The following is a 12,430-nucleotide window of genomic DNA, read 5'->3' as shown; positions in this document are numbered from 1 at the left end:
CATCCAAAATGCAGAAAAGTGGGAGTTCATAATTCTGTAAATTCCCAGCTGAAGATCGAGCACCTGAAGTAAACATCGCGTTAATTTCCGGAACTACGAAGTTTAAAAAAAATAAAAAAAATCCGTTTTTCTGTTAATTCTTTTCCCTTCTGTTAAACCGTCCGAACGTACGAAATCAACGTTGGGGAACAAGTTTAAAGCAGTTCGAAGACGTTTCCCGATAACGGCTGTTTTATTCTGAAGGCGGGGGGTTCCCTCGGCGGTGACGTAACGGGATCACGCAGGCCACGCACGGGGCCTGCAGCTCGAGCGCCGTCGGGGCCCGGACCAGTAGCCACATTGCGAGCGAAGTTGCTGCGATTTGGGCTTAAAAAAAATCGAAGAACCGCCGCGCTGGTCTCGCCGGCGGCATCGGAACCGTGACGCGGTGAGATGGGGCGGCCCCTCGGCCGGTCAAGCGGAGGAAGCGGGCGCCGTTTCTGATTCGGCCGCTCTATTTGCAACCTGACTGAGTTCCATTGAGCTCAACGGAAGGAGAAAGGGGAGCTAGCTGGCTAAAGCTATCCGGCCGTGCTATTCATTTCCTTGTTGCACCAGTGGAGTGTGATGGAAGGTGAGAAGAAGTTTTTGAGAGGGCGGCCGATTTGCCTGACTTCTATTCTAACACTATCCGGGTGACGGTCCGACGCGATTGCACAAACTACGGAGGTTTCTCCACAGCTGGATTTTGTTTTTTAACGGCACCTTGGGCCTGTGCTTCGTATTGAAATAGAATGTCTACTTGGAGGCAGTTAGCTACTGGGGGCTAGCTGGCTAAACCAACTGTCGTCTGTTAGCAGAGCCTTCAGATGTCCATCCCGGGACAGACGCGTTATTCATAAAAGGAAAAAAAAACACACCACATGATGGGGTTTATCTCAGAGAACTCGTAGGCACCAAGTGTCACTTAGAGTTAGTCGCTTTTAATCGTCAGAGACGCTAGATTTATCATGCTAGTGTTGTGTTTGTGAGGTAGCTGGCTAGCTAGCTCGCTAGCTGGCCGGCCGTGTCATTGCTAAGATTTTGCTGTTGCGTTAGCGAACTAGCCTGAGACAGGGACAACCCAATGTTTTGTTCGGCAGTACCCCAGGAAGCGGCTTAGGGACACGTAAATACGATTATAAATTATTCTTAACGTGGTTGTGGCGTTAAGTTTGTAAATGCCTAATTCAGATGTGCTTCGCGAAGGTCGGGGACGGAGCCCCTCTGCACAGAGAAATGCTAACAGGCAGGACAGGCGTAGCAAACCGGGGAGCGGGGCCGCTCCGCGGGATAGACAGCGTGAGAAGAGACGCTCGTCGGTGTCTCGGAGGAGAAAACGCCGCCGAGTCAAGGAGAGGAGCGTGTGGCCAAGCGGCGCCGCGGGGGACCACGACAATAACCGAAAAAGCACTTTTGAAAACGAGGCTGAACTTCGGACACTGGTGGAGTACGATGACGTGAGCTCCCAGTCGGAGCGCTTCTCCGGCAGCCCCTCTCCCCGGCTGGACCCCCACCTGGACAGGCTGTCCGTCGACCAGCTCAGCGACGTGGACCTGGGCGAGTATAACGGACCATCCTCGCCAGAAAGGAGCCACCCCAGAGGTCGGGAGGAAGCGTGCATTAACAAAAAGGAACCGGCCAGAGGTCATTCGGAGCGAAGCAAGCCAGGGAAGGAGTTGGGCAAGAAGAAGGAACGCCCGAGCCGAGAGAGGGACTCCTCCAGGCCGAGAAGCAGGAGCGGCTTAAGCGCTCCGAAAAACCACAGAGAAACTAGCAGGAGCAACGACGGGAACGGCAAACGGCCGTCGGCTCAGTCCTCGCAGCCCGCCGAGAAAAGGGACTCAAAGAGGCACCGGAGTAAAACCAGATCGGAGAAGGAGCCCCCGTCGGCGTACAGGGACGCCCCCCAGTCTTACAGGGACGACCGCGAAGACCTCAGGGCGTACAGGAGAAGTCCTGGATTCAAAGGTGAAAGTCCCTATGGGACGTCCTATTCCTACAGCTACCAGTCGCCCGCCGGGTACAACCAGCTCGCCTCCAGGAGAAGCCCCACCTACGGGAGCAAGAGACTGTCCCCCAGCACCACCTACTACAGCCGGGACCTGGACGTGTACGGGGCGTACGGAGCGCCAAAGTCGCCCGGCTCGTACTCCAGCAACAAGAGGAAGCACTCGCCCACCAGCCCAGCCAACTGGCGCCGCTCTCCGAGCTACGGCCGCCACAGCCCGTACGAGCAGGGCGACTTTGGGTCCAGTCCCTACGGAAACCGGCGGAGGTCCAGGAGCCCGTACAGGAAGTCGCTGAGCCCCAGCCCGGATGTCAGGTGAGTGTTGCTGCTGGGGGTTTTCACCCACAACCGTCGTGTTACGTTAACGGAGATGTTCGCCGAACTAACCGCCGTTTTCATTCCAGGCGAACCGTCAGGTCGCGCAGCAGGAGTCCGTATTCGTCCTCCAGACATTCTCGTTCCCGCAGCCGCCACCGCCACTCCCGCTCCCGCAGCCGCCCCTCCAGCCTCTCCCCCAGCACGCTGACCTTCAAGTCCAGCCTGGCGGCAGAGCTCAGCAAGCAGAAGAAGGCCAAGGCCGCCGAGGCCGCCGCCAAGGCCAAGACGTCCAGCAACACCTCCACCCCCACCAAGGGCTCCTCGTCTGCTCCTCAGCCCAGCCCAAAGAACAACAGCCTGAGGAAAGGTCGCCCCCCGTCTCCGCCGCCGGAGAGAGGGCCGAAGACTCCCACCAGCAGCCAGCCTCAGTCCCCCTCTGACAGGACGTCCAAGAAGACCTCCGACCCCCAGAGCTCCAAGGACAGAGAAGGGAAAGTGAAGGAGGACGCGGTCAACAAGAAACCCGCTGCAGCCGGACAGACGAAAGACAAGGAGCGTCCTGCTGGTCCACAGAACTCTGTGATGTCCCTGCCGCTGCCCCCCACCCTGCTGGAGCACGTGGACAAAGGAGACAGGTGCAGACGGGTCCTTTACCTTCTCGCACCTCGCTGGTGAGTCCTAACTGTCTCTGTGTGTCTCAGTTTGAAGGACACTTCCCTCTCGGGGAAGAAGAAGCCGGAGAGGAAGCCTCGTCAGCTCCTCTCCGACCTGCCTCTGCCCCCCGACTTCTCCGCCAGCACGTCCTCCCCCCACAGCCCGCTGGAGGACAAGAAGACTCAGGCGGCCCGCAGGAGACCAAAGTGAGTCCTGACGCGCAACCGATTCGGCGCCTCTGCTCGTCCTCCGATTTTTACCTGTCTTTTTTACCAGAATCTGCGGCCCGAGGTACGGAGAGTTCAAAGAAACCGAGATCGACTGGGGCAAAAGATGCGTGGACAAGTTTGAGATCATTGGGATCACGGGCGAAGGCACCTACGGGCAGGTGTACAAAGCCAAGGACAAGGACACTGGTGGGCGGAGACGGGACATCAAGGCCGGCGGTGCGTTGGGAGGGTTCCTGTAACGGTTCCGGTTGGTTCTTGTCCAGGTGAAATGGTGGCGCTGAAGAAGGTGCGACTGGACAACGAGAAGGAGGGCTTCCCCATCACCGCCATCAGAGAGATCAAGATCCTGAGACAACTCAACCACAAGAGCATCATCAACATGAAGGAGATCGTCACGGACAAAGAGGACGCTCTGGACTTCAAGAACGACAAAGGTCCGTCCCGCCTCCCTCCACCGGCCCCCCTCTGACCTCTCTCTGACCCTTTTCTCGCCCCCCTCCTCCTCCGCAGGCGCCTTCTACCTGGTGTTTGAGTACATGGACCACGACCTGATGGGGCTGCTGGAGTCCGGCCTGGTCCACTTCAACGAGAACCACATCCGGTCGTTCATGCGGCAGCTGCTGGAGGGTCTGGACTACTGCCACAAGAAGAACTTCCTGCACCGCGACATCAAGTGCTCCAACATTCTGCTCAACAACAGGTGAGTGCGCTAGCGTCGCACCTGGAGGCGCTCCAGCACGCGATCCTGACCCGCTTTGGTTTTTCCTCCCGCTCAGGGGGCAGATAAAGCTGGCAGACTTTGGTCTGGCTCGGCTGTATAACTCTGAGGAGAGGTGAGCCGCCGCCATCTCGCATTAGCCCTGCCGGAGCCAGCGCTAACGCTAACGCTAACAACCCTGCCCTTTTGTCTCCCCTAAGTCGACCGTACACTAATAAGGTCATCACGCTGTGGTACCGCCCACCAGAGCTGCTTCTGGGCGAAGAGAGGTACACGCCCGCCATCGACGTGTGGAGCTGCGGGTACGGTCCCTGATGGAAGCCTCGTCGGGTCGGTTCCAGTTCAGGCAGCCGGTTGAGTTTTTTCACTTGTTTCCTGCGTCACAGGTGCATTCTGGGAGAGCTGTTCACAAAGAGGCCCATATTTCAAGCCAACCAGGAGCTGGCCCAGCTGGAGCTCATCAGGTGGGATCTCCATAAGCCCCTCCCACACAGGATACACTGTAAACCTCATTTCCTGCGTAAACCGACTCGTTTCTGCCCCCCAGCCGGATCTGTGGGAGCCCCTGTCCCGCCGTCTGGCCCGACGTGATAAAGCTGCCCTTCTTCCACACCATGAAACCAAAGAAACAGTACCGGAGGCGCCTGAGGGAGGAGTTCGCCTTGTGAGTGAGCTTTTTTTTGGGCGTGAACGGGCGTCGGGCGTCGCACTGACTCCTTCCTGTCCCCCCCCCCCCCCAGCATCCCTCCGTCGGCCCTCGACCTTTTCGACCACATGTTGAACCTGGACCCCAGCAAACGCTGCGCGGCCGAGCAGGCCCTCAACAGCGAGTTCCTCCGAGACGTCAACCCGGACAAGATGCCCCCGCCAGAGTGAGATTTTCCTCTTTGTTTTATTTATATGTCAGAGACGGTGGATTAACCCTTTAACGTCCTCTCGCCACCTCCACTTCCTGTCCCTGCAGCCTCCCGCTGTGGCAGGACTGCCACGAGCTGTGGAGTAAGAAGCGGCGGCGGCAGAAGCAGATCCCCGAGGAGCTGGCGGCCCCCAAGGCGCCGCGTAAGGAGCTGGGCCTGGACGACAGCCGCAGCAACACCCCCCAGGGCTTCCCTCCCGCCACAGGCGCCAAGGCCCCGAACGCGGCGGCGCCGGCGTTACTGGGTAAAGCTGCTCACACCTGTCGGTGGTTCTGAGGTGCATCGACGCCCCCCCCCGGGGTTTTTGGATCAGTGTTGTGGTAACGAATCCGTTGTCCCAACAGACCCGAAGGCTTCCAGCTCGCAGCTGACCCAGGAGCAGCTGGCCGTCCTCCTCAACTTCCTGGGGCAGCCCTCCAGCGCCGTCAGCACGGCCCAGTACGTCCAGTCCATCAGCGCCAAGGTCACCCAGGAGCCGCCGCAGCAGCTCAAGAACCCCCCCGCCGCCGACCCCGCCGATCCCCTCCCTCCTCCTCCTCCCCCCCCTCCTCAGTCGACACCCAGCAAGCCCCCCCAGCCCGCCGCCCCCTCGGGCGTCCCCCGGACTCCCCCCATGCCAAAGCCCCCCTCGCCGCCGGCGTCCGCGCCGCCGGGTATCCCCGAAGGCGAGGCGGCGGTGGCCACCCAGACGGCCATGACGATGCTGCTGGCCCAGCTCCTCCAGGCCCAGCAGGGTCAGAGGTCAGACCGGCCCGACGGCGTGGACGCGGGGGACGGCGCGAACGCAGCAGGGGCAGGAGGGGGTCAGCCTCCGCCCCCAGAGGTCAAACAGCCACCAGAGCCCAGCCCCATATCGCCAGGTAACCGGATCGGTTCGGCAGAACTCCTTTATTCTGCTTTAAGTAGGTTTTATTCTTAAAATAAAAAAAACTGACGGACGGACGGACTGACTGACTGATTTCTGTCTGTGTCTGAAGTTGGTACCATTCTGCCCCCAGACAAGAGGCCCCCTGAGCCTCCAGAGCCCCCCCCACACGCTGACCTGGACTACCGCCAGCCTCCACCTGAACCCAAGACCGGCCACGCCCCTCCTATGCCGTCTGCAGGCGGCGGTGACGGAGGCAGACCCCCGGAGCCAGACTACCCCCCCCTCCCCTCTGCAGAGGGCTACGGCGGCGACTACAATCACCCCCCTCCTCCGCCCTTCACCCCCGCAGGGTTCAGTGACGGCTACATGGGTCACATGATGGGCGGGGGTCTGCCGCCGCACGCCCTCAACGAAGTGTTTAGCGGACCAGGCCAGACGGCGGCGGCGGCTGCAGCGACGTCAGCGGCGGGGGTCCTGGCCCCCCCCCAGCCAGATCTCTTCCCTCAGGTTGCCGGGGCCTCCGGGCCCAGCATGGTGTTCTCCGGGGACAAGGACCACCGGTTTAAGTACAATCACAGCCTACCTGTGGAGGGGCAGCCGAACCCCGGCGCCATCCACATGTACAACCACGGCCTGCCTCAGAAGGAGGGCGGGCCGCCACCCATCCCCGCTCCGGGCCAGCCCTGGGGCTCCCCCTCTCAGGTCGGGGCTCCCCCTCTACCCCTCGGCTTTGTCCCCCACGTGAACTCGGCGGCTACAATCAGAGGGCGGGGCCTGCCTTTCTGAGACAGGAAGTGGGCGTGGTGGAGGTCCGCGGAGCTTCGGGATCCTCCGTCTGGAACAGCTGAATCAGGCCACAGGAGCTTTTATGGCTCGTACCATTTTCATATTTTTTGTAAACTATTTTGCTGTCTTTTAAATTAAACTTTTACCTTTTTTGAGTGTACATTAATCAGGCTGGGTACATTTTAAACCTCTGACGTTCCGCCTCCCTGCAGTCGCTCCAGGGCGACGAGTATTCACGTTTGCACTGACGGGACAAGGTGTAAACTATTTTTAGATATGTGACAGTGGATGGATTACGACCAGAAATGAATCGTCTTTTTTTTTCCTTTTTAATGGCCTCGGTTCAGCTCGTAGGCATAAGACTGACCTTCAGCTCCGATTGGGCCCCGCTCGGTGCCGAGAGGCCGTCCGCACCATGAATTCCAGGCGCCTCTTCACCCGTAGGTGTTGTAAAATGATCAACAAAACAGATACTCATGTAACAAAAAGGAGACCGTGTCTTTTTTTGTACTAAACTGATTTGTCCCCTTTCCTCCTTTGACAAGTGTTTATTAAAGAAATGCAAACAAAGATGAGTCCAAGTTTACGGTCGGTGACGTTCTGCGCGTTGGCCACCAGGGGGCGGTGTTGTCTATTTAACAAAAGCTGCAAAGGTTGCTGGGATGTACTGGGGAAGGTGGACCCCAGCCAGTCCAGGCGTGGGTGATGGACGGCTGGACATTCACGGCATTTTCAAACCAACATCCACCTTATTCTGAACACGTCTCATGTTTAGTTGGGTGATCCCATGTCAAACTTTAAAGTCACAAGAACTCTTCTGAAGTTGAATAAATAGAGGTCAGGGAAAAAAAACGTGATATGGGAGCTGAAATGGGATGGGTGCAACTGCCCCTGTTTTGTTTTTGTCTGCATTTTTAAAAGCTGCTCCAGGGGGGAAAAAAAGTGTCAGAGATAACTAAGGCGGAATGGATGGATCAACGAGGGTGACAGGAAAATTGGCAAAAAAAAAGATAAAACGGCTGCGAAAAATAAACAAAATCAGGCCTCCGTGCACAGCAGGATGCTTGTGCTGTTGACACCACAACAGTGCACAGCACAGCAGCAACACACATTAACAGATATGTTCCCTCAACACAATAGAATGTGACACAGCACATCTATAAAAACAATATGTAACACACGAAGCGGCCAACTACGACCCAGATATGGCAGGAATTTAGGGGTATTTGTTTCAGGGATGTTTTTGAAACCCCCCTTCACAATTCAGACTTTTCACAATGTAAAAGAAAGTGACATTTCCAGTGGAAATAGATTTATTTTCCACATCAACGCCCCACTCTCGCCTGCACCTCCACGTTCGGCCACAGCGGGGCGCTGCAGGACCGAGGACGGTGAAAAAGCGGCGTCCTCAGCGGCTCAACTGGCGACGAAAAGAGCCAGATGAAGTGTCTTCCTCTCAAACATCGTCTCTAAACGCACTTAGATGAGGGTTGGACTGAAGCTTTGCTGCTGTGGTTCTTAAGTGGGCTCCCGCCGTCATTATTCACCAGCCGACCACGTGTGGCTGATCGGGGGGGGGGGGCAGGAAGAAGCAGCCACCTGCTCCGACTGCTGCCAGAATAGGTGGGGATTTAATTGGGGGGACTTCGGGCTGAAATACTGAAGAATTAACGCTCTGACTTTGAATTAACCTCTGAGAATTTTGCAGCAGCTGAACCATCACGTGACCCCGCCCGCTGCATCGGCGCCCTGGGCCGCGCGGCCCTTTGAAGAGGCCGGTCAGGAAAATTAATGGCTGCTTAATGGCCGCCGGTGAGACTTGTTTTGCTCTCACGGATGGAGGGAAAGACGGCGGAAGCGTCAGACTGGTGTTTTTTTAAACATTCTATCTTATTTTTTTTAACGTCTCCCGCCTCCCCTCTCCGGGTGCCGTCACAGTTAATTAAAAATGGGAAATGTCAAAGTGGAACAGTGTTGCCTGGCAAAAAACTTTCCACGCTGGCAAAACCGACGGCTCCAGACGAGCAGGAAGTGTGGAGGAGTTGTTGGGTGTTTAATTACCTCCTCTGTCGGGATTACGAAGAGAGACCCCCTGAAGGAACGACCCAAACGGGAGCTTAAGAGACCAAAACAATGACTTCGGTGGATCGACCCCTGTCTACGATAATTCCAGCAGGATCACGACCCTAATTCCTCCCCGAAAATCCGGCCTCTGCGGTAAAACTGAGATGGATGAGTTGACATCCCTTTTATGAAGGAAACTTCCTGTGGTCTGTCCGAGCCATAGCAACTGGACCTCCAGAGCCATCGGTGTGTGTGTGTGTGTGTGTGTGTGTGTGTGTGTGTGTGTGTGTGTGTGTGTGTGTGTGTGTGTGTGTGGCAGAGGGCAGCCAGTACAAATGCTGATAAGTCAATAAGACATCTTGTTTATGATTCATTGCCTGCTCCATAGATCGGGCCTAACTCCAACACTGTAGCCTCCACGCTCAGCAGTTCTGTCTCCTCCGCTGCTGCAGCTCTGGCAGCCGGGCCAGATATTTATGTTCACACCAGAAGGGAAGGTGGAGCTGCTTCCTCTCCTGCTTCTGCAGAGTTTGAAGATGTTCCTGCATGTGTGCATCCAGCAGAAGAAGTAAGAAGGGTCTCGGTCCAGGTTTCTCCTTGCTTGCCCCGGGGTCTGGCTCCGGGCTTCGGTAGGCAACCAAAGCGACCTTGATTGTAACGGACGCTGTGTAAATAAAGTTGAATTGAACTGAGGCGCTCGGAGGCAGTCAGTCGGAGATGTTAGCTCCACACACCGCAGCAGAAGCTTATTTGTTCAGTGATTTATTCATAAATAGCTTCGGTACGCTGTAGGATTCCCCACCACTGTTGCAACCAGCTCTTCTTCTGCTCCTCTGAGAAGCACGATCCAGATTTTCCGCTGGAAAGTCTTCGCATTCTCCTCTCCTCCTTGGAGACCAGGATGGATCATTAAAAATGCATCCCTTTTCCAATTAATGCAGCTCCTGCGGTGCCGTTGTTCAACGGGTATATTTACTTTTCAGGCATTAACTGGCGGTTGTTGTTTTTTTCTAGTGTTCAGGTCTGGAAATTTCTGTTTTAGTTTTAAGAAATGTGTCAAAGCTAACTAATTAGCTCTGTTTTTGCAGGCGTGTTGACGTGCATTGAGCCCAGGGGTTGGAAACCTGGGGCACGCAGGCCGTGACTGGTACGCTACCTCGCGATGACGGGCAGGCAGGTGGGCAGCAGCTGCAATCGCACATTTTACACAACATGTCCGAATAATTAGCTGACTTATGTGTTGCCGGGTCCGTTTCACTCTGAAAACGCAGGGTTCTGCCCTAATTTACGTTCTGCTCTGCGAGTAGTTGCGATCCAGGGTCTTTTGGGCTTAAAAATCGCAGAGACTTGAGAAAGAAAAGTAGGTCGTAACTGTTTTGAACATAACAATTCTCTCATGACGGTGTTCCCTTCCCACTCCTTCAGAGGACTGTCCTTCCAGTGCACTGCTCAGAGATGTGCACATGCGCGTGAGTTCAAGACGGAACTCGCACGTCAGGGCTCGCTGTGCTCAGATGCTGCATGCTAACATTAGATGTTAGCATATTAAGCAAGTCCTTCAACCCCAGTGGCTTTATGTTGAATCTGATATCAACCCTGGGCGACGCCAAAGAACTGCTACTTTGTAAAACAAACAAACTGTTAACATCGGCATTCCGACGGAAGTAGCATCATTTTCCTCCTGTCAGGAACGGCGATAAACATTCAACATTATCGCCGACTGTTCCAGTGTTACAGGACTCAAATCTGTCTCGCGTTAGCTCCTCTTCCGCCCGCTGATAACCTGATCACAGCTGCTGTTGTGATCTAATCTCACAAGCGTGACAAAGATTATGCCGTCGCCACATTACCTCGCACTCCTCCCTCACGCGACAGACAGAGCCCTGTTGCTATTCTGAGGCCTGCAAAAGCTGTTTACAGTCAGTCATTATCGCTTTTAGCGTTCTGTCAGTGGAGCGTTTATAAAGCCTTGTACAGCTCAACTCCAAAGAGGTAGCGTCGTTGCAAACAACACTAATCTTTCCTTTTCAGACACAAAACAGGAGGTGAAAAGCTTTAGTCATTCACGGGTTTTGAAGTTGATTGTGTGACCAGCTCTGAGCTCTTGGTAGAGATATTAGCACCGTGCTAATTTAGCCACAACCCCAGCAGGGTATAGAAAACGCACACTAAAGATCGGGATGGGGCTTAGTGAATAGTTAGTCTAGGTGTAGCATTAAGATGAATAGATGTCAGCTGTCTGTTAAACTTTATATTTTACTCGACTAGCTTGTTATCATGCTGTAAATTGATGTTTAAACTCGAGTCTCGGCAGCTCAAATCGTCTCCTGCTTCTCATTTGTGCAGCCTGGGGATTTAGCGCCCGTCGTTGTGTGCCGCCGGCCCCGGGCAGAGATGAGAGACGATAACACCACATGCATCAAACCCAGGTGAAAGTTTAACTTATTTAAAGTTTAGCGTTTTCGTCGTCCAGACCAGGAGAACCTTGCTGAACCCTGGCAAAAAAGAAAACCCCATACCTTGGAAACACGATGGTAAGACCCTGAAGATGCTCCTGCTTTCCAAGGTTTAGAATTTCAAAAAAAAACAGAAGTCAGCCTTTTGTCAGCTCTTCTCTGTAACCAGGTTAAAATAATAAAATAAGGGAGCAAACTGTCAGCGTTCGACTCGTCTCCGCTGGGCTTCCTGCTGTAGCAGCAGTTTGTTCAGACTGCTGAGAGGACAAACTGTATATTTAGGTGTCGGCCGAGTCTCCGGCCGTGATTAATGAGCAAGAAGACGGGCAAGCGGGCCCACCCAAGGACACTTATAGGCCAGTAAGTGACATCACTGGATAGGTCAACCCAAAATGAGAGGGATGACCAGGAGGTCTCGGAGCTGGTGGTCGCCCGCTTGCACCAGCGTCAAAGCTATGCTTAAAAAACGAAAAAGCTGCCCCCAACGACTGGAGTTTTGGTCCGTCTTTCTGTGTCCAGAAGACAATGGACAGTTGGCTTCGACAACCTGGAATCTCCAGAATTTCGATATTCCCCCCTCCTGATGATTAAATTGGATCATCCACATAAAAACACAACAGATTTTCATCCGTGGGGGGTTGAGCAGCATCTCTTGCATGCCCGTAGGTGCAAGATTGAGGGGTCTTAAAATACGAAGGATGATAGATTCTCTGGGGGTCCAATTTAATAGCTAGGACTTTGCTACGGAAAATGTTAAAAAAAAAACACAATTTCTTCCTTTTCGTCGGTTCTACAATCTTTAGTTCCGAAGTTTAGCGAGAAACACAAAGTTGGAAACAGCCAATTATCTTCTTTAGCTGCAGAGCTTCACAAGGCACAACTACAAAGGTTCTGGTCTTCCTCTGTTCAGGCTGACCGGAGGGTCCGGAGGGTCTCAGCCAGTAAAACACCGGTTGACTGCTCTGGTGGAGCATCTTGTATTTGGATATTTGGCCCGTTTCAAGATTATTTTTTTTTTGACAGTTCAGACCAACACTTGTGAAAAACAGCCCATTCCCCAAAAAAGAGTAAAAATAAAGTTGAAAAACAAAACACAGCTCAACAAAGATGTAAACTCACAGCAGACAGTCAGGCACATAAATATACAGCTGAGGGTAGAGGGGGCCCAGGTGAGGGTAGAGGGGGTCCAGTTGAGGGTAGAGGGGGTCCAGGTGAGGGTAGAGGGGAACCAGGTGAGGGTAGTAGGGGTCCAGCTGAGGGTAGAGGTGGTCCAGCTGAGGGTAGAGGGGGTCCAGGTGAGGGTAGAGGGGGTCCAGGTGACGGTAGTGGGGAACCAGGTGAGGGTAGTGGGGGCCCAGGTGAGGGTAAGGGGGGCCTAGGTGAGGGTAAA

General features: G+C 54.6%; 1 protein-coding gene and 1 long non-coding RNA gene across 5 annotated transcripts; both read left to right on the top strand.

Moving 5' to 3' along the window:
- Nucleotides 1-262: 262 nt before the first annotated feature.
- On the top strand, nt 263-7,090 carry cdk13 (cyclin dependent kinase 13). Of its 4 annotated transcripts, XM_057012666.1 has the most exons (15): nt 263-613; nt 1,228-2,344; nt 2,434-2,982; nt 3,049-3,207; nt 3,278-3,417; nt 3,495-3,665; nt 3,742-3,931; nt 4,008-4,064; nt 4,150-4,251; nt 4,336-4,413; nt 4,497-4,613; nt 4,690-4,821; nt 4,914-5,110; nt 5,211-5,768; nt 5,844-7,090. In XM_057012666.1, exons 1-15 carry the CDS (start codon nt 607-609, stop codon nt 6,518-6,520), a joined length of 4,251 nt encoding a protein of 1,416 aa, XP_056868646.1. In that variant the 5' UTR covers nt 263-606; the 3' UTR covers nt 6,521-7,090. The 4 variants fall into 4 exon arrangements, with proteins under 4 accessions (XP_056868646.1, XP_056868647.1, XP_056868645.1 ...); XM_057012667.1 differs by having other exon boundaries at nt 263-2,344; nt 5,211-5,726; XM_057012665.1 differs by having other exon boundaries at nt 263-2,344.
- A 565-nt stretch (nt 7,091-7,655) lies between these two features.
- On the top strand, nt 7,656-12,197 carry LOC130513905 (uncharacterized). Its single transcript, XR_008946861.1, has 4 exons — nt 7,656-8,830; nt 8,973-9,213; nt 9,673-9,761; nt 10,931-12,197. It is a non-coding gene; the product is annotated as an uncharacterized LOC130513905 (long non-coding RNA).
- The last annotated feature ends 233 nt before the right edge of the window (nt 12,198-12,430 follow it).

The sequence above is a fragment of the Takifugu flavidus genome, chromosome 17, assembly GCF_003711565.1.
Source record: "Takifugu flavidus isolate HTHZ2018 chromosome 17, ASM371156v2, whole genome shotgun sequence".
NCBI lineage: Eukaryota > Metazoa > Chordata > Actinopteri > Tetraodontiformes > Tetraodontidae > Takifugu > Takifugu flavidus.
This window is presented reverse-complemented; position numbering and strand designations above follow the sequence as displayed.